We start from the raw sequence: 22041 nt of genomic DNA, 5'->3' as shown, positions 1-22041 counted from the left end.
TTGTAAAACATTAAAAGCAGGGACACTTGAGTGGCTCAGTGGTTGAGCATCTGCCTTCAGCTCAGGGCGTGATCCCCGGATGGAGTCCCACATCAGGGCTCCTTGTGGGAGGCCTGCTTCTCCCTCTGCCTGTATCTCTGTTTCTCTCTCTTTCTCTGTGTCTCTCATGAATAAGTAAAATACTAAAAAAATAAAATAAAAATAAATTAAAAGCAGTTTTAAGTTTAATGTCATGATGCCTGTGAACCTGAGCTTTAAAATGCTTTTTTTTTCCTAGTCAGACTTTTTATACTTTATAGCTAATAGGAAATGTACTTAATTATAATTATTTCAAATTTTTAATTTAAATATTGCTTCTTTTTTGACTCTTGTTATTTCCTTTAAATTTAGAATCATCTTATTGTGAAGGTTCCCCCATATCATGACCAACATATAACGTTGCCAGTATCAGTGGGAATATATGTAGTGACCAATGCTGGAAGATCTCATGATGTTCAGCCATTCACTTACACTCCTGACCCAGGTATGTCAAAATAAAAATTCTGAATTAAAATCAATCACTAATTTCTAATTTTTTGGAAGCATATGAAGACCAGTCAACCAAAAAGAAAAAGTTGTGTGCTAGGATGAATTGATTTCTAAGGGCATGATTTCCTAAGAAGATGTCCACCACATACTGTTTTTACTCTTATGTCAAGGATATTATTTCTGCTTATGCTCCAATAGTATAAAGAAAAGCTAGGAATGCTCTGAAGTTTACTCTACAGAATTATATCATCCATATTACTTGGTAAGAGTTATCATTCATTTAGTACCTCTTATATACAGAAAGGTAAAAGTGACGACTTTGAAAAACTTAATAGTTTAGTCTGTATCTGGCCTATAGGATGCATTTTGGGAGAGGGAGAGATAAGCTTGGATTGATAAATGATAAAATCACAAGTGGAGTTGTATGCATGTAACATTTTCTAATTTGTAGTCAAAAATATTTATTTGGTTAGTATTTCAAATACAATTTCAAGCATTGAGGTAAAGTAGTTCCTTTAGAAACCAGAACAATAAAAACAATTGAAATGTTCATAAGTTTAGAAGATCTCTGGGTAGGAAGTCTCTTAAGAATTTCTTCCCTACACATTTAGTTGCTTAAAGAAGAGAAGCCTTTTCCTGGCAAAAGTAGGGGGAACATTTTAGAAAATGAAACTCTATACATGTTCCATTGACCTATGCTTGATTTCTGCTATGTTTACCATTGGTTCAGTTCATTCCAGTCTCAGGCATACTTCAGAATTAGCATTTCTTCCATATTTTAAGTTTATTGTTTATGTTATTCCCATATAGTTCAGGATTCATTGAGGTACAAGGTGACTAAAGGTGGCAGAGGGGAAAAAAGCCCAGGCAAGAAAAAGCAATGGAAACCGTAACTAGACCTGAGTTAATCTTATCTTGATAATTACTTTCTATCATTTAATGAATCTCTCCCCTTTTTAAAAAATCATGTCTAGGGACACCTGGGTGGCACAATGGTTGAGCGCCTGCCTTTGGCTCAGGGCATGATCGCAGAGTCCCGGGATCGAGTCCCATATTAGGCTCCCTGCATGGAGCCTGCTTCTCCCTCTGCTTGTGTCTCTGCCTCTCTTTCTCTCATGAATAAATAAAATAAAATTTATTAAAAAATAAAAATAAAATAAATCATGTCTAAATTTCACAGCATTGCTTATTATTATCCACCAGTTTGCTGTAAAAGTATGCTACATTACATAGCATTAATGAAATTAATATTTGTCTCAGAATAAAAGATCAGCAGTAAAATTTTCAGGCAGGAAAAGGCAAAGTTTAGAAATAATATACTGGTTTCAAAAATAAATAAAAGAGAAGATACTCAAAGAGACCAAATATTTTATTGTTTTCTTTCTAGAAAGGTCTCAAAAATCCAAGAAAGTTTGACTTAAAACTAATGGTAGCTAAAGCATTTTAGTAATCGCTAAATTACTTGAATAGTGGCATTTAATATTTTTTGTTAAGAGGAGCTTACTCGTGAGGAGAAAGCTGGCATAATTGATACAGAACTAATGAGCTGTATCATTTGTGTGGAAAGGGAAGAGGGAAATGTAGGTATCTAGTCAGGGAATAGCCTCAAAGATTTTGCGGTGTTGAAAATACTGAGGTTTTATGGTTATTTGTTTGCTTTTATTGATTAATTATGAAGAACATTTTGGACTTTGAAGTGTTTAGTGTCAGCACTAAGAATCCTCTCTTAGTACTGTCCTTTCTTACTGATGCATATTGATGATTAGAAATTTCCCTTTGAGGGGATCCCTGGGTGACTCAGCGGTTTGGCGCCTGCCTTTGGTCCAGGGTGCGATCCTGGAGTCCCGGGATCGAGTCCTGCATCGGGCTCCTGGCATGGAGCCTGCTTCTCCCTCTGCCTCTCTCTCTCTCTCTCTCTCTCTCTCTCTCTCTCTCTCTCTATCATGAATAAATAAATAAATCTTTAAAAAAAAAAAAAAGAAATTTCCCTTTGAAAAATTGGCAGATAAAACAGCTTTTAAGTCTTCTGCTTAACAGCATACACTAATTGGCTATCTTTGGCCACATTTAGGCAATCATTAACATGTCTATTCTTTTAAGTTTTTCCTTTCATATTTTGTCTTCAATAGATAACAGTTATACTCAGAATCTCTTAATCAAATAAATACATACTATGCAAACTTTGTAATAAGACCTAATGCTTCAGTTTCTGCCTTTATGATATAGTTAATTAAAGAATTTTCCTGGGGATCCCCGGGTGGCTCAGTGGTTTAACGCCTGCCTTCAGTCCGGGGTGTGGTCCTGGTGTCCCGGGATTGAGTCCCATGTTGGGCTCCCTACATGGAGCCTGCTTCTCCCTCTGCCTGTGTCTCTGCCTCTATCTCTCTCTCATGAATAAATAAATAAAATATTTTTAAAAAAGAACTTTGCTATAATTTCACTTCTTGTGTTTTCTGAAATATAATCTTTTCAGATATACATGAGAGAGAATATGATTTTCAGGAAAACTTGGTTATAGAAAATTTGCACTATCTCATGATAAACCAATTGCTGTTGTGATTCATCTGGGGACTGTGGTTAAACATTTGAGTGGTGTATAATTATAACAGCAAAAACTAGGACTACCCCAGTATTGTAGAAATGATGACTATTATACTACTTGCCTAAATATTTAAAAGTTATAATTAAACTAGCAAATTAATAAGTCCTGTCCTCCTGATTTGACCAAGGTACTTTCATACCAACCTGAAAGAGGAGAGTTGAATTTAGGATTATCAGAATGCTTGGGAGTTCTAAGTCAGATATGGCAACACAAGGAAGGAGGATTCCCCAGTCTGGTAGCCTTCTTTTCTTTCTTAGCTTCATTCTATACCTAGAGGGCCTTTGTGCACCAACCAGTGCTTCCAAGCTCTGTCTGCTCTGGAGATCTGAGACTGTACTCATAGTCTAACATAGTTATGCAGAAAATGCGGGGATCATGGATATTTGGTACATGTGATTGGGGCAAGGGTTCAATTGAACATAAACTGGTTCTGCATGCTTTGCCAGATAAAGCTCCTCTACAGCACTCTGAGTCTAGAGCTAAAAAATATACTTCATGTGCATGTTCCCAAGCTTTTAGTTTGCAGGGTCATAAAACTTTGCCAGTTAGTCACCAAAGTTTTCACTTCACTTTATGAAGACACGTAAATCACATCAGGTATTTTTTGCAGTGACACAGCAGTGGTATTTCTGTAAGAAATGAGGGATATAATAATTATTCTTTTTTTTTCTCTAACAACAATTGACTAAAACTTGATTTTAAAAGTTGAAATTTAAATGTTTTCCAAGATTTCTATTTTTAAATCTGTGGTTGCGGGGTACCTGGGTGGCTCAATTGATTAGGCATCCAACTTTTGTTTTCTGCTCAGGTTATAATCTCAGGGTCATGAGGTCAAGCCCTGCATCAGGCTCTGCATTGGGTGTGGAGCCTTCTTAAGATTCTCCCTCCCTCTCCTATTCCCTACCCTGCTCACACTCAAGCTGTAGATTGGTAGATTGATAGATTGATAGATGGATGGATGATAGGTAAGTCTGTAATTGTTAGAATTATTGTTATGCTTTAAAACTGTCTATGGATTTCTTTTCCATTCAGTTCCCTATATGTCATTCATTGGACTTCCTGTGTAGCACACTAAGTTATTTAACTTCATTCTTAGATGTGTTCATTTTGTCTTTTTATTCACAACTAACTAGCTCTTTATAGTCTCTTCATAAGTATCATTTCACCTTGTCCTATCAAAAATAAGAAATTGAAAATAAGGTGGAACTCTTGGCTGGCTCAGTCAGTAGAGCACCATGCTTGATCTCAGGGTTGTTAGTTCAAGCCCCACATTGGGTATACACTTTACTTAAAAATAAATAAAGATAAAAATTTATTTTTTTTTTCTTTTTAAAGATTTTATTTATTCATGAGAGAGAGAGAGAGAGAGAGGCAGACATACAGGCAGAGGGAGAAGCAGGCTCCATGCAGGGAGCCTGACGTGGGACTCGATCCCGGGACTCCAGGATCACACCCTGGACCCAAGGCAGGCACTAAACCTCTGAGCCACCCAGGGATCCCAAGATAAAAATTTAAAAGAAATTGAAAATAAGGTGATTCCGTTCCCATTCTGAGTAAGTCAAAGATTTTTTTTAAAGATTTATTTATTTATTCATGAGAGACAGAGAGAGAGAGGCAGAGACATAGGCAAAGGGAGAAGCAGTCTCCTCACAGGGAGCCCAATGTGGGACTCGATCCTGGATCCCAGGATCACACCCTCGGCTGAAGGCAGACACTCAACTTCTAAGCCACCCAGGCGTGTCCCTATTTATCATTTTAGAACTGAACCCTACTCTCAGGTCCATTAAATTTAAAGTTGCCATGGTAGCTGTAGTTGCTATGACTAGATGTTATAGTCTAGAAATTCTCTATTAATAATATACAAAGATTATTTTTTCCAAGGCTTTACAAAAAGAATAATCATAATGTTATAGGTTCTGTTTATCACTTTTTTAAAAGATTTATTTATTTATTTATTTATTTATTTATTTATTTATGATAAACACAGAGAGAGAGCGAGGCAGAGACACAGGAGGTGGGAGAAGCAGGCTCCATGCCAGGAGCCTGACACAGGACTCCATCCCGGGTCTCCAGGATTGCGCCCTGGTCCAAAGGCAGGCGCCAAACCACTGAGCCACCCAGGGATCCCCTATTTATCACATTTTTAATTTAGTTCAACTGATTGATTAACATTTCTCAATCAATATTATTTTAATAAATCATTTATGTAGATGAATGGTGAATTTTTTTCATTCTGGTGTTAAAATATATTTGATGAATTTTAAGAGTTTTATATCCATCATGGGGCACCTGGGTGCAGCATCCAACTCTTGATCTCAGCTCAGCTCTTGATCTAAAGATTGTGAATTCAAGCCCTGCATTGGGCTCCACGCCCAGCATGGAGGGGGGGAAAAGGGGAAGAAAAAAGGTTTCACATCAGTCTTCTACTCATCACATATTGTCAGTGTCAATACTGTTACAAAAAGGATTTTAAGTTGCTATTGTTTCTTGTTTTGATACATGAGCATGTTACTGCCCATTTGGTTGGTGAGTTTTTAGGGCATAGATTGGTGATTATAAAAACTCATCTCTGCTTAGATTTTCTGCTAAAAAAATAATTTAATAATATTTTATAGGAAATATTCCAATTAAAGATTTTTAGGATACACCTTTTTCTTAGGGAAAGTTTAAATAAATACATCAATCTTTTTGTTTTGCTTTTATAGCAGCAGCTGGTGCTTTGAATGTAAATGTGAAGAAAGAAATATCTAGTCCTTCAAGACCTTGCTCTTTTGAAGAGGCCATGAAAGGTACCAAGTCCATTCTTTCCAAAAATTATAAAAAGGTGATCCTATTTATTTTGTCTGGCAAATCTTACTATTTTGTTTTTTCTTATGTGCTTAGAACACTTAACAGGGTATCCTCCATGTCACAAAATAAACATTTGTTTAACTTTACTGAATGCAGATACTTATTTCCCAACTTGGTATTTCCCATTATTCACCATATGAACAAACTCTTTTATTTTTTTTATTTTATTTTTTTATTTTTTTTATTTATGATAGTCACAGAGAGAGAGAGAGAGAGGCAGAGACACAGGCAGAGGGAGAAGCAGGCTCCATGCACCGGGAGCCCGACGTGGGATTCGATCCCTGGTCTCCAGGATCGCGCCCTGGGCCAAAGGCAGGCGCCAAACCGCTGCGCCACCCGGGGATCCCCTGAACAAACTCTTTTAAAGCGTATGTTGGAGGAGAGGAGATTTTTCTGATGTTTTTTATTCCCTAATGTTAAAGTATAAAATACAATAATTTATGTAAAATAGGGTCTGTAAAGCTTCTTGCTACCAAAATTAATATTTGACATTGAAATTTTGAAACTGAAATTTGAACTATTTTGAAAAAGTTTATTTAGATTTCTTGTTATTGGGCAGCCATGGTGGCGCGGCGGTTTAGCGCCGCCTGCATCCTGGGGTGTGATCCTGGAGACCCAGGATCGAGTCCCATGTCGGGCTTCCTATAGGGGGCCTGCTTCTCCCTCTGCCTGTTCCTCTGCCTCGCTCTCTCTCTGTGTCTCTATGAATAAATAAACAAAATCTTTAAAAAAAAAAAAAAAAGATTTCTTGTTATCATCCTTCCTTCTGACATCATATTTACTCCTGCCAACCCCAAGAAACAATGAAGATACCTTCAGGATGTTATAATGTAACACAGAGTAAATTTTTTTTTCTTTCATTCTTTTTTTTTTTTTTCCCCCCGGCTTGCAGACTTGATTCTGTGCCCAGCCTGTAATACCTGGGACGTCAGAGGGGCAAAAATCAAGATTTTTTTTTTTCTTAAGGGATTTCTAACACAACTAGATACTCAGTGGTGATGCTTTTTTGCCATTATAGATGGAGATGTCAACTACATAATCCCTATTGATTTATTTTTATAATTCCTAGCCATTATTTATATTTTTCTGCCATGAAATTCATGAGTTAAAACCAATCTTAAAATTAAAAATATTTAATCAAATATGATGTGTCTATTAAATATCATCAGTAGCAAAATCCAGCATTCATGTACATAACTTACCATTTTAATTTCTGACCATGAACACATCCAGAGTAGATTAGTGAGGGATTTTGCAATAATAAGTAAACAGCCAAGTTTATCTGATTCAACTACAGGAAAATTTACAAATCTATATAATGGATAACCATAGCTCATATTTATCAAATGTATATTAAGTGCTAGGCAATATGCCGTACTTTTTACTGGCACTATCTCATTTAATCTTCCAAACTTTATGAAGTAGGTAGTTTATTATTCTCATTTCACAGGTGAAGAAACCAAGGTTAAAAATTTGCCCTAGGTCACTTAGTCAGTAATAACAGAAGGATAGGTTGAGCTCTAGTGTGTAAGGTAACACATCTAAGCAAAAATTATTTAAACCATGCTTATTGGGCAGCCCCGGTGGTTCAGCGGTTTAGCGCCACCTTTGGCCCGGGGTATGATCCTGGAGACCCGGGATCGAGTCCCACATCAGGCTTCCTGCATGGAGCCTGCTTCTCCCTCTGCCTGTGTCTCTGCCTGTGTGTGTGTGTGTGTGTGTGTGTGTATTCTCATGAATAAATAAATAAAATCTTTAAAAAATAAAAAATAAACCATGCTTATTAGATGAATAATACCATAATTAATTAATCCATATAGAAAGTCAGGGATATTTATGATTTTTTTTTTTTTTTTGGCCAACTTTGCCATCCATGCTTTTCTCCAAAAAAAATTTTTTTTAAAGATTTTATTTATTCATGAGAGAGAGAGGGAGAAGCAGTCTGCCCATGGGGAGCCTGATGCAGAACTTGATCCCAGACTCTGGGATCACACCCGGAGCTGAAGGCAGATGCTCAAACGCTGAGCCACCCAGGCATCCCTCTCCAGAATTTTGTGGTGGTACTTTCATAGTGTATCATACTAATGGGACACTAATCCAATTTAACATGAAATTTCTAATATAAGATTATGAGTTAAAGGTTGAAAGGTTGTAAATGTCATGCTTAATTTTTAGTAATAAATGATTTAGTTGATCAAAATCTTAAAAGGCTAAAAAACTGGATAAGAAACACATACACATGTTATTAGTTTTTCACAATTTAGACCTGATTTTGACAGTTTTATCAAATCATGGTAAAATTTTTTTAAAGATAGAAAATTGAATAGAATACTAAACATTGATTTAAATTTTTTACTTGTCATTTTAAATTTTATATCATTTGGAGATTTCCTGAACAACGACATAAAAATAGTAGCTTTCAGAACCAACAGTTTTCTTTGACATATGGCTTATTTTTATGATCTCTTGAAATTAGAGCATTAGTGTAATGCCAAGTTGCTGAGAGATTTTTTAATAATGAAGACTGAGCAACATAAATGACTTTTAAATTTGTCTTCTGGCAAGAATCTTCTAAGTAACGTTCTTATAAATAGCCATCAATTACATTGAGCTTTAGAACTTGATACCAAATAATTATATTATTGAAAGATATTGAAAGCTTTTGCTTTAAAATAAGTTTCTAATTTCTTAGGGTTTGGGGGAAGTGTGTAGGGAGTAAGGAGGATGACTGCACAGCTTACTCAGTGAGATATTAAATCTAGAGCCAAGGTATCATGATTCATTTTTGGTTTTAGTCAACTGTGTATGTATCCTTTACACAAAAGTAATAAAAATTATATAGGAGTGCCTGGGTGGCTCAGTCATTTAAGCACCTGCCTTCGGCTTAGATCATGATCCCAGCATTCTGGAATCAAGTCCCGCATTGGGCTCCCTGCTCAGTGGAGAGTCTGCTTCTGCCTCCTTCTGCCTCTGCCTGCTACTCCCCTTGCTTGTGCTTTCTCCTCTGTCAAATAAATAAAATCTTCAAAAAACAACTAATTAAATAATGTAAAGTGTGCAGTGTAAGCTACTATTAATCGTTTCTAGAGCATATTTCCAGAAAGTATCTCTGTAGGTACAGGTAGACATGAGGGGACACTCTAGAAAGATGGCTCAAAGACTGTGATACGGGTTTATTAGGACCCAGGGATAAGTTTAATTGACCCTCGAATAATACAAGTTTCAACTGCGCAGGTCCACTTATATGTAGATTTTTTTCAATATAGCATGTTTCCTTATGATTTTGTTAATAACATTCTTTTCTCTAACTTTATTGTAAGAAAACTGTGTGTAATACATACATAAAATATGTGTTAATCAACTATTTATGTTATCAGTTAGGCATCTGGTCAAAGTTGGCTATCAGTTAAGTTTTGAGGGAGTCAAGTTCTATATGGATGTTCAACTAGTATGGCAGGGTCATTGCTTCAACCCCCACGTTGTTCAAGGGTCAACTTGTATTGATATGCATTCTCTTAGTTTCGGCTTTGTAAGGAGTGCTTCACTGGATGAGTGAAAAATAGTTGAGAGCATATACTTTTCTCACTGGTTTTATTTATTTATTTTTTTAATTTTATTTATTTATGATAGTCATACAGAGAGAAAGAGAGAGAGGCAGAGACACAGGCAGAGGGAGAAGCAGGCTCCATGCGCCGGGAGCCTGATGTGGGATTCGATCCCGGGTCTCCAGGATCGCGCCCTGGGCCAAAGGCAGGCGCCAAACCACTGCGCCACCCAGGGATCCCCTTCTCACTGGTTTTAACTACATGCAAAGGTTTAGAAGCTTGGAGGAACCATATCTCGATCCATTTCACAGGTGAATAAACCAAGACTCAGAGAAGTTAAGTGATTTGCCTCAGGGTCACACAGCTAGTAACTGATAGAGCTTGTGACTTAGATTTCTTCCACAACTCTGTATTTTCTTACTCTATTATTTCTTCCCCTATAAATCTTAATTTATACAAACATATTTGTACTCCACCTAAATACTGCTTGCTGATAACAAACTTCCAGTAAAGATTATTCTAAATTTCAAAGATTATTCGGCATAGATGGAGAGAACAGTTCAAAAGTTGTTTTGGCATAAACTGTCAATGCCATTATTCTTTACAAATTCACATTGATATTTGGATGGTTAAATATGTTTGTCTTATTTACTTTGTGGGTTTTCTGAATTGCTTAAAAGTTCTCCCCTAGCCCTTACATAATACACAGACTTCATATGTTTGATTTTTCCCTCCCTTCACTAAAATGTAATTTCCAGGCAGTAGGGCTTTATCCATCTTAGTCATCACTGGAACCTGGAACAGTGCCTGAAATTTTGTAAAGGATCATAAATATATAATGAGAATGTAGGAAGGCAAAGTAGGTTGACATCCCTCAAGCCATTTAATATTGTTTACAGATCCATTAAAGATATATTTGTGGGTTCTGGGACATAATAGTATACACTTATTTTTCCCTGTCCCTCCTTTCTAAATATACCTTGGAAATAATTGACACCAAGTGAGTTTCCTAGGTTTTCTTTTATCTACCATTTTATCTGAATTAGGTACCAGAGAAGTCTGCAACTCAGAACTGGCAACCTACACAGACAGAAAGAATAAATCAATAAATAAGCATGAACAGCCTGCTCTCAAAGACTAGGAAAGGCAAAGCCTAGCAGAGTCTTAATGGGATGACTCATATCTAATGACAACAGCTGATCCACTAACAAAATTTGGGGACTAGCACATCCCCCACTCAAATTTGTAATAGCAACAGCTATATGGTTAACTCACCCCATACCCCACATCTGCCAAGTAGCGGTGGGCCCAGTATACTAACAGTAGAACCAAAGAGGGCCCAAATACAGGCTTCACATAAGCCAGAAGCAGCAGGTCAGTCTGTCTGCTGGAGTGGGAACAGCAGAACCCAGGGATCCAACCCATCCCCTCCCTCATATCAGGCAGTAGCACACAGGCCCTTCCACCTGTGCTGGTGGCATCAGCAGGCCCTGCATCTCCTTGCCCTTCCCTCAGCAGCAAAGCAAGACCCAGGCCCAACAGCTCCTGGCCCTCCCCCTAAGGGTAGAAGATCCAGGCCAAGTGTCTCCCAGTCATCTACCCAGTGACAGAAGGCAACCCATTGTCAGAAGGTGAACCAGACTCAGGGTCTCCCAGATCTTCACCCAGTGACAAGGAGCCCACCTTAACCTCGAAGTTCTTGACCAGCCACAGGGCAGAAGTAGCCCATGTAAGTGCTTTCCCACCTCTAGCAGCACTAGCAGAAATGGAATGGGAAGCCCAATAGTATCAGCAGACTAGAGAAAATACCAGGAAAAATGTTTTCTTTTCTGTAGGTTCAGCATCCCTTACCACCCACACCAGGGAGTTCAGGGAAGACTTTCCATTCTTATGGGTAACACCAACAGGTTTCCAGCTACTGCTCATATAGAACTAGAACAACAAACAGACCAGATTGTCAGAAACCTCAATTATTATTGGCCATAGAAAGATTTTGTGCATATGGCTATAGATAGACTTGTATCTCTGCGTGGGCATTAGACAAAATGTCCTTTTCTTGTTAGTCGACACTAGTAGACCTACCTGTTTGTCAGTGGTCTCCTTAGGAGATGTTAAAGACCCTTGCTCAACTTGTCCTACCTGTTCTCATTTTCCAGAAAGGGGGAAAAAATATGATAATAAGAATTATCCTCTAAGTAAATTTGGGCAAAATTTTATATAGACATGTTAAACAGTAACTGTGTAGGTGATGGATTTATTTGTCAGTGGATGTTTATATACAGTTTCTCATTGAACTGTAATATAAGTTTATTTTTAGATATTGAACTTTTTAAGTCAGAAATACTAGAATGAAAATATGCAACAATGTACTGTAAGACTAACCAAATAATCTACAGCGAACTAAATTGACTGTGACAAAGGTAAAGTAGATTCATTTATTAATTTCTTCATTAATTCAGCAAATATTTATTGGTTATCCATTATGCACCAGGCAACAACAACAAAATCTGCCTTCACAGAGTTCACATTCTAATAGAGTTCAAAAGCAAGAATAGGAACTGAGTATTACAGGATCAACTTGGGACACTACTGTGGTCTTTCAAATTGTCGTGTGAGATGGGTCTAGAATACTTTCAAATGCCTGCCTTGTACATGATCCGAAGTTCTGTCTTAGTCAAACTTGGATTGTGAGTTGCATTGTATTGGTAGTGTTAGAATCTAAGTGAAAAGAGGTCTGAGAACTCATGATTAAATGATCCAGTTTTCAAAGTAATAAAGTATAAAATATCAAAAGTTAAATGAGCACTTTTCCCTCCCTCAAGATAATCAGTTTCCATAGGAGTTGTTTCTAGCCAGTTAGTTGTGAGACAAGTTGAAGTAAGACCAGAAAATTTCAAATATTTTAAAATCAAATTATTACAAAGATAGCTATCCTATTCATATATACCATATGCCATTTTAAAGTCCTCTTTGGGGATCCCTGGGTGGCGCAGCGGTTTAGCGCCTGCCTTTGGTCCGGGGCACGATCCCAGAGACCCGGGATCGAATCCCACGTCGGGCTCCCAGTGCATGGAGCCTGCTTCTCCCTCTGCCTGTGTCTCTGCCTCTCTCTCTCTCTGTGTGACTATAATAAATAAATAAAAATTAAAAAAAAAAACATTTTAAAGTCCTCTTTGTAGCCAGTATTTCTTCTCAGTATCACATTAAGAAGTTTAATAGCTGTGCTTCTGGGGATTTTGTATTTCTCTCCATAGGGTTTCAAAGTAGTGGTATACTCTGGGTGCAGAATTTGGCTAGGTGTTCAGTTCAGGAGACTATCATTAGTGGTATCAGTAGGGTCCACGAAGTGCCAGTAACACAGACTTGAGGCAAAAAAGAAGTCGAAGAAAAGGGATCAAGGAGAAAAAATAGAATGAAATGGTTGAACCTACCTTATCTGCTATGTATTAACTCTCCCTAGCATAAATCTGTAACTATTCCTGCAAACTAAAGAAAGTGGAAAATACTTGATGGTTTTGCTTTGGAAGTTTAATTGGTAAATGTTTTGATTTTATGCTGCCAGGCAACTAACCATATGCTAAGAGGAGACTTGTAATTGAGTAGCTTTAATTTGGAGATTTCTAAGCTGTACGCTATAATATATGTGATCATGTTGATTAGTGTAACTCATGGTACTTTGAAAGGCCCTGAGGGATATAGCTTGATAATTGAACTGAGTAAGCTTGTTGAATTCAACCCAGTCTCAGGTTCCTATCAGGAGTCCTCAAGCCACTATGACTTCTAAAAAGGGAAGACACTTTTTTTTTTTTTTAGATTTTATTTATTTATTTTTAAGATTTTATTTATTTATTTATTCGTGGAAGACAGAGAGAGAAGCAGGCTCCTCACAGGCAGCCCAGTGTGGGACTCCATCCCCAGACCCGGGATCACGCCCTGAGCCGAAGGCAGACGCTCAACTGCTGAGCCACCCAGGCGTCCCAGATTTTATTTATTTATTCATGAGAGACAGAAAGGGAGGCAGAGGGAGAGGCAGGCTCAATCCCAGGACCCCAGGAGCATGACCTGAAGCCAAAGGCAGACACTCAAACAACTGAGCCACCCAGGTGCCTAGAAGACACATTTTGATACATCAGTTTTTATATCCTATGCTGCCAGCATAGCATCAAAAAATAGACATATTTAAATCATGACTAAGAATCACCATATTATAGAATGAAATAATTAATGATGTTAGTGATTTTAAAGTTTTCTTTCTTTCTTTCTTTCTTTCTTTCTTTCTTTCTTTCTTTCTTTCTTTTTTTTTTTTTTTTTTTGTGTGTGTGTGTGTGTGTACAGCAATGAAAACTACTGGTTGTAACTTAGATAAGGTAAATATTCTTCCTAATGCTCTGATCACTCCACTCATATCAAGCAGTATGATTAAGAGTGAAGATGTTACTCCAATGGAAGTAACAGCAGAAAAGAGATCTTCCCCTATTTTTAAGGTAAGCTGCATTGACTAGTGCCCCACATCTTCTTGGTTATAAAAATTGCTAATTTGATTTCTTTTCCCCATGTTTGTGCTTTTACTTTTACTTTTTTTTTCACGTGTTTCTTTTTGGATGCAGTTACTGAGTTTTGGTTTTCAGAATAAATGCTTTAACCAGTAAATAGCCAGTAAAATAGCCTGCAAAGTGACTTCCAGTATATCTTGATAAGGGAGGAATTGATTAATGTTAGCTAGATCTATGGGATGTGGGGTATTCATGAAAGTACAAGTTTAATAGTTTCAGAATTGGAGACATTTTTATTTTCTTTTTTCCCCCAGTTTTTTTCTATAACCCCCTTTCCCTTTTTCACTTAACTCCTTTCCCTCCTATAATGTTACCAATGATCCACAAGATGGAGATATTTTTGAATTTACTATTAATTCATGAACTGTAGAATTAATGTGTTCTTCCTGTCCTTAGCACATCAATAACTAACTGATTATTCTAGTTTTTTGTTTGACTGTCTTTGCTTACAATATTTATTAAAAAAATATCATAATGACAGATATGGTGTCACCAAGAATCCTAGTCTTACACATTTTATGAAAAAACAATGTAGAGTGGAAAATTGGTCCTGCATATACATATGTATTCAGAGTAATAATTTTTGAAGTATCAAATGAGTTAATTTGATGTTTATATATACATATTATTTGGGGATTTTTATTTTTTAGACTACAAAGACAGTTGGATCAACTCAACAAACATTAGAAAATATCTCTAACATAGCAGGAAATGGGTCTTTTTCATCATCATCATCTTCCCACTTACCTTCTGAAAATGAAAAGCAGCAGCAAATTCAACCCAAGACATACAACCCAGAGACCCTGACAACTATCCAAACACAGGACATTTCACAGCCTGGTACCTTTCCAGCAGTTTCTGCTTCTAATCAGCTGCCCAATAGTGATGCACTACTGCAGCAGGCTACCCAGTTTCAGACCAGAGAAACTCCAACTAGAGAAGTACTGCAATCAGATGGTACAGTGGTTAATTTGTCACACCTGACTGAGTCATCCCAGCAACAGCAGCAGTCACCACTACAAGAACAAGCGCAGACTTTACAGCAGCAGATTTCATCCAATATTTTCCCATCACCAAATAGCGTGAGTCAGCTACAGAATACGATTCAGCATTTGCAAGCCGGAAGTTTTACAGGCAGTACTGCTAGTGGCAGCAGTGGAAATGTTGACTTAGTCCAACAAGTTTTAGAGGCACAACAACAGTTATCTTCAGTTTTATTTTCAGCTCCAGATGGTAATGAGAATGTTCAAGAACAGCTTAGTGCAGACATTTTTCAACAAGTCAGTCAAATTCAAAATAGTGTAAGCCCTGGAATATTTTCCTCAACGGAGCCAGCAGTCCATACTAGACCAGATAATTTAATCACTGGAAGAGCCGAAAGTGTTCACCCACCGACTGAGAACACATTATCCAGTCAACAGCAGCAACAACAACAGCAACAAGTAATGGAATCATCAGCTGCGATGGTGATGGAGATGCAGCAGAGTATCTGCCAGGCAGCTGCCCAGATCCAGTCCGAGTTATTTCCTTCACCTGCGTCAGCAAATGGGAACCTTCAGCAATCTCCAGTTTACCAGCAGACTCCTCACATGATGAGTGCATTATCTACCAATGAAGACATGCAAATGCAGTGTGAATTGTTTTCTTCTCCACCTGCAGTTTCTGGAAATGAAACTACTACAACCACCACACAGCAGGTTGCAACCCCTGGCACTACCATGTTTCAGACATCAAGTTCAGGAGATGGAGAAGAAACTGGAGCACAAGCAAAGCAGATTCAGAACAGTGTCTTTCAGACCATGGTCCAAATGCAACATAGTGGGGACAGTCAACCTCAAGTTAACCTTTTTTCATCTACGAAAAGTATGATGAGTGTGCAGAATAATGGTACTCAGCAACAAGGTAATGGTTTATTCCAGCAAGGTAATGAGATGATGTCCCTCCAATCTGGGAATTTTTTGCAACAGTCTTCTCATTCACAGGCGCCACTTTTTCATCCTCAGAATCCTATTGCTGATGCTCAGAACCTTTCCCAGGAAACTCAAGGTTCTATTTTTCACAGTCCAAGTCCTATTGTCCACAGTCAGACTTCTACAACATCCTCTGAACAATTGCAGCCTCCAATGTTTCACTCTCAGAGTTCCATGGCTGTGCTGCAGGGCTCTTCTGTTCCTCAAGACCAGCAGTCAGCCAACCTATTTCTTTCCCAGACTCCAATGAATAATCTTCAAAGTAACACAGTAGCCCAAGAAGAACAGATTTCATTTTTTGCAGCTCAAAACTCAATTTCTCCACTTCAGTCAACGTCTAACACTGAGCAGCAAGCTGCTTTCCAACAGCAGGCTCCAATATCACACATCCAGACCCCTATGCTTTCTCAGGAACAGGCACAACCCTCCCAGCAAGGTATGTTCCAGCCTCAGGTGTCCCTGGGCTCCCTGCCTCCTAATCCAATGCCTCAAAACCAACAAGGACCGATCTTCCAGTCGCAGCACTCAATAGTCGCTATCCAGAGTAACTCTCCATCCCAGGAGCAGCAGCAGCAGCAACAGCAGCAGCAGCAGCAACAGCAGCAACAGCAGCAGCAGAGCATTTTGTTCAGTAATCAGAATACCATGGCCACAATGACATCTCAGAAGCAGCCACCACCAAACATGATGTTCAACCCAAGTCAAAATCCAATGGCTAATCAGGAGCAACAGAACCAATCCATCTTTCACCAACAAAATAATATGGCCCCAATGAATCAAGAGCAGCAGCCCATGCAATTTCAGAACCAGCCTACAGTTTCCTCTCTTCAGAACCCAGGCCCTACCCAGTCTGAGTCACCACAGACCTCCTTGTTCCATAGTTCTCCTCAGATTCAGTTGGTCCAAGGGTCACCCAGTTCGCAAGAGCAGCAAGTAACACTGTTCCTCTCTCCAGCATCCATGTCTGCTTTGCAGACCAGTATGAACCAACAAGACATGCAGCAGTCTCCTCTTTATTCTCCTCAGAACAACATGCCTGGAATCCAAGGAGCCACATCTTCACCTCAACCACAGGCTGCTTTATTTCATAACACTACTGGAGGCACAATGAACCAACTACAGAATTCTCCTGGCTCATCTCAACAGACTTCTGGAATGTTCTTATTTGGCATTCAAAATAGTAAGAAACTCTTTCTGATTTCTTATTTCTTAAATGTTATTGATTGAAATGGTCAGATTATTATTTTTACTAAAAGGAAGCAAAACACAGGGGTCTTAAGAGCACAGAGTGTACTTAGAACTGAGTTCAAGTTCCAACTATACTACTCATATACTGTGAGATCATGGACAAGTTACATGACCTACAAAAGCTTCAATTTCCATATCTTAAATGGTGGTAATATTATCTACTTACTCAAAAAAGGATAATGGGAGGACTAAATGTGGTCATGAATGTTAAATGAAGGTGTTTGCCATTTTAAGCTATAAACTTGAAAGGAAAATGAAGTAAGAATGACAGAAAAATCTCTGCCAATTAAAATAAGTAGTTTCCAAGGAGGTAAAAACTCATCTTTAATGTTTATATACTGAAGAAAATGTGTAGGACTTACTTAGGATTAACGAGGCAAAGTTGTAGTTGTATACCACTTAGAGGAGAACCTGGGATGAAGTCCAGTACTGTTCGGTGAGAACCTTTTTATGGGGCTGTCAGGTGCCTTCCTTCTAGTTCTATATTGGGTAGGCACAATAATCAGTTTCCCCCAGCAACTAATAAATATCTTCTTATAAATATTAATGGAAAGTAACTAATCAGGTAGCTTCTCTATTTTAAATGTCTCTGCAGACTGTAGTCAGCTTTTAACTTCTGGACCAGCTACATTGCCAGATCAGTTGATGGCCATAAGTCAGCCAGGCCAACCCCAGAATGAGGGTCAGCCTCCTGTGACAACACTTCTTTCTCAGCAAATGCCAGAGAATTCTTCACTAGCATCCTCTATAAATGCCAACCAGAACATTGAAAAGATTGATTTGCTTGTTTCATTGCAAAACCAAGGGAACAACTTGACTGGCACCTTTTAACTGGATGAGTAAGTACTACATTTTGGCTTTTTTATTGAGAAGCATCAATAAATTGTATTATTCTTACCAGATTTGGGCTTAAGTAATACCACTCTTTAGACCCTAGTCTTTTGAAATATAGCTTTCTCACAAGGTAGTAGTATTTTTTCGATCTGCATAAATTACTCGAATGATAGCTCGTAGTCCTGTTGTTAATACCAGGCAATCCAAGTTTCTTTGCCATGGAATGACAGAACATCCAAGGAACATACTATATGTTAGATACAGTTACATCTCATTTCTCCCTTCCTCCAGAAATACTGAGTCAGAAAAGTCTGTGGAAATATAAATATGATGAGGTATCATTTATGGTATTGTAATATACTTTGGGGTCATTCAAGGTAATGGGAAATTTCTAAATGCTTCCCTCCCTAGTGAGTTATATTCAACTTCTCCTTCTTTTTTAGAAATTCCATGAAGAAAATTCTGATTCCAAGATGTCCTGAGATCATGTGATTCCATGAGGATTTTTGAACTGTTACTTTAAAAACAAAACAAAGTATGAAAAACTGTGATTGAGTAAATGGATAGATTTTACTTTTACTGCAAAAGAGCACACCTATGCTGCCTGTTGCAGTAATTAGCCACCATTGTTAACATCTTCATATTTTATATTCCTAATAACAGTGATGACTGAGAATCTATTTGAGTTTCCAGCTGACAGAATTAATTGTTGCTATTTTCCTAGGCGCTATTTCTCTAAAAGTACAGTTTAAATCCGAAAGCTGGACTGCTCAGTTATTATTGCTATTAGAGAGTAATTCAGAATGTCATGTTTACTTTTGTTCTTCATTCATATTTTCTTTCCTGCGTTGTTTTAGTGAAGTAATGGCTTTTGAAAAAGGAAAGGTCACATAGTAACTAAAACTAAGGCTGTGATTCTTCCATATAAGAAGCACAGCTATTGGCCAAAGTGAAGGAATCTTTTGTCAGTTTTTATGGAGAAACTGAAGGGGTAACATTCTAACAAGTAGCTGTATTAAGAGCTCTGCACAGTTAAGAGGCATCTTTATCACAGAAGGCAGACAGCACACAAACTAGGAAGAGCTGAAATGCTATTGATTTTATTTTTTCTGAGAGTTGCTAATTTTCTGCATTTCTCTTAAGGGGTTTAGCCATAAATGTGCAAAAAAAAATAATTATCTTGCTCTATCAAAAAATGAAGGGGATAATAGGTGGTAAATTATGTTATGATATCCTCCTTCAGCAGTTAAAACTGAACTGACACAGCAATTTGAGTGTTTTCTTCTGATCCCCGTCGTGGACCGATGTTCCCTTTTTATCATCATTTATATTATTCTCCTCTTCTCACTTTATTTTAGACAATGAGTAATATACTAGCTTTGTGACCCTGTAGCAACTTAAAGGAAAAGGCCACTTTGGTCTGGGGTAACCCAGCAACTCCTGCAGCACAGGTGGGGCGGGGGCCACCCTCTCAGGAATGAGGGGAGCCGATTCCTGAGAAACAAGAAACAATGCATTTTTTCCATGATCGGTGCTGTTCTGAAGTCTTCAAATTTTTCCCTCTAATAGGAAGCAGTATACATTTACATTAAAAAAAAAAAGGCAAACTGAAATTTCTTGAAACATCACTTCTCCCTGAACTGCAGAGAGTGTAATTCACTTGTCACCTCAGTGCTTTACAGTTTGAAGTGGTCACTTACCTGATGGTTCCCACAAGCCTTAGGCTTTACAGGGTCATGTCATTGACTTAAAATGAAGAATTAACTTGTGTTACATCTATAGAGAGCAAAATTACACACTCCAGAATTTGCAGTTGTAGCATTAGTTATACAGTTTTGGGTGTTCTTGCCACCCATGGGATGCCTGCTTCTCACTACAACCTATTGTCTGGACACATGCTTATGTCTTATTTTCCTTTTGGCATGTAGAAAGCTGTTAATACAGTTTAAGGCCAAATTGTGTGTGGCTTCTATCTGTAGATAAGATGTTTTGGTATTCATGTCCGTTTCATTTAATTTTTTTAAGTGTACAAAAAAATAGCCTGTTAATTGTTTGTCGAAGGCTACTTTTGTTTGTTTGTTTTTTAATTTTTTTCTATCCTATACATTTAGTTGAACTTTGTGGAATTGTGGTGTTGGTTTTGTTTATACAGCCAGATTTTTCCCCCTTTTTGTGGTCTTCCTTGGTTCTTCAGATGTGCTCTTCTTCTGATTTGTTCTTCTATATTCTTCCCTCCACCCCAACCCTTTCTTTCTTTCTCTCTCTGATTGAGAGGCATTGAATTACGTTTTCAGTAGTACAGGCTTCTTGCCGATATGAAGGGAACTTTTCAGAAAGAGACCTACTCTGGGTCATTTACTTTTGAATACAGTTTTCAATCGTTCAAGTTTTGGATGGTTTATATCTAATGTGTGTTTCATTTTTTTGGAAAGCTATATTTTGTATTTAGGAAATGGTATACTATTTTGCTATTTGTACTGAGTGAGTACATTGGCATAAATATAGAAATTTATATATATACATATATATAAACTATTCTTTTTTTGCCACACATTTTTGTGGTAAATTTGTGAGTTTGTCTGATGTTCTACCACAACGTGGCGTCTGATAACAGTGAGGGGGGGTTTGTTATGTCTTTATTGAGTATTTAAGTATCTTTTGAAACAAATGACCTGTTCATCTGTGGCCATTCCATCGGGCAGTTCCTTGATGCTATCAGTGGGCTAGAGGCAGCTTACTGTGTGTTTGCTGGGTCTTCACTCGGCAAGATGTCAGAGTAAGGAAACCCACCTAGGCAGTTGTGTCAAATGGTGTTTGACGAGAATGAGCCATTCAGTCCTTGCTCACTATATATTTAATATTTTATTGTTGTTATTGTTATTATTAATTGGCTTTCTGTATTCTATGCCTTTTATTTATAATGACACTAAAAAAATACCCATGTTTGTAATTTTAATAACATTTTCCCCATCTTGTAATATCCAGAGCTACTTTATAAATTCTCTGAACCAAAAGCATTTTCCTCAATACATCATCTCTCCCCACCCATCAGGAAAAATTACCCAATATAGTTCAGGTTATGAGAAGGACCAGCCACACAATCCAGTGCTTCAGTTTTAAAATGTAAAACTCTTAACTGCAGAGGTATAAAGAGGTAGCTTACCCAGCAGGTATAAAAATAGGAAGTAGAAATAAAATACGTTTATTTCTGAGTTTTCTGACTTTTTTTCTAAGAGATTACACAGGAGACTCAGGAAGTCTGTTTGTTCACCAAGTTCCAATTAGAATGTTTGTTAACACTGCTCTGTGGATGAAGTGGTGGCAAGAAGACTGGCTTGTGTGCTGACTTCTGTTCTGTTGTTTAGCCAGAGGCTTATCATTGTAAAATGCTGATTGCCAATGCCAAGTCACCAGGGACCAATTTTCTGTTTTATGGCATCTAAGTTTAGAACAGAACATACACCTGAACTGTAGTGGCTTGATTGGATGGAGCAGAAAACCCAATTTTTATTTTCATAAATTTTGTGGTTATTTATACAAGGGCTGTGCTATGCTACCATATTCTTATTTGATAATGATTTTTTTTTCTTTTTTTACCATTGTTAAATGTTCCTTACCCCTAAAGGTCAATGTTAAGTACAGCATTCTGAATATTTGGTTACAAAAAACATTTGTCTTCTTATTGAAGAGTTAGCTCAGTGGTCAGTGGTTGATACTTGTGCTAATAATACAACTTCCAGATTACTGTTACAAATTATATGGGATAGACTCCATGAGCCAGCAAAGGCCTTGGAAGCAACAATTTATTAAATTTATTTATGGCAGAAGGACCTAAATAAACTATGAACCTCTTTTATTCCTTTATATTGTTACATTCAATTGCTCTTTCTTTTAGCAACTCACCTTAATGC

At 37.7% G+C, this 22041-nt stretch overlaps 1 protein-coding gene across 7 annotated transcripts in view; it reads left to right on the top strand.

The window, feature by feature from the left end:
• The window catches only part of NFAT5 (nuclear factor of activated T cells 5), a 113390-nt gene extending 92707 nt beyond the window's left edge, over positions 1–20683 (top strand). For 3 of the 7 annotated variants that reach the window (XM_026011587.2, XM_026011586.2, XM_026011588.2), the window contains 6 exons: positions 391–523; positions 5836–5919; positions 13861–14009; positions 14729–17228; positions 17892–18135; positions 18574–20683. In XM_026011587.2, the coding sequence (XP_025867372.1) occupies positions 391–523; positions 5836–5919; positions 13861–14009; positions 14729–17228; positions 17892–18127 (3102 nt within the window). In that variant the 3' untranslated portion in view covers positions 18128–18135; positions 18574–20683. The remainder of the gene's footprint in view (positions 1–390; positions 524–5835; positions 5920–13860; positions 14010–14728; positions 17229–17891; positions 18136–18573) is intronic. The other 4 variants (XM_072731608.1, XM_072731609.1, XM_072731611.1 and 1 more) reach the window with 2 other exon arrangements.
• The last annotated feature ends 1358 nt before the right edge of the window (positions 20684–22041 follow it).

Source organism: Vulpes vulpes, chromosome 12 (assembly GCF_048418805.1).
Source record: "Vulpes vulpes isolate BD-2025 chromosome 12, VulVul3, whole genome shotgun sequence".
Classification (NCBI taxonomy): domain Eukaryota; kingdom Metazoa; phylum Chordata; class Mammalia; order Carnivora; family Canidae; genus Vulpes; species Vulpes vulpes.
This window is presented reverse-complemented; position numbering and strand designations above follow the sequence as displayed.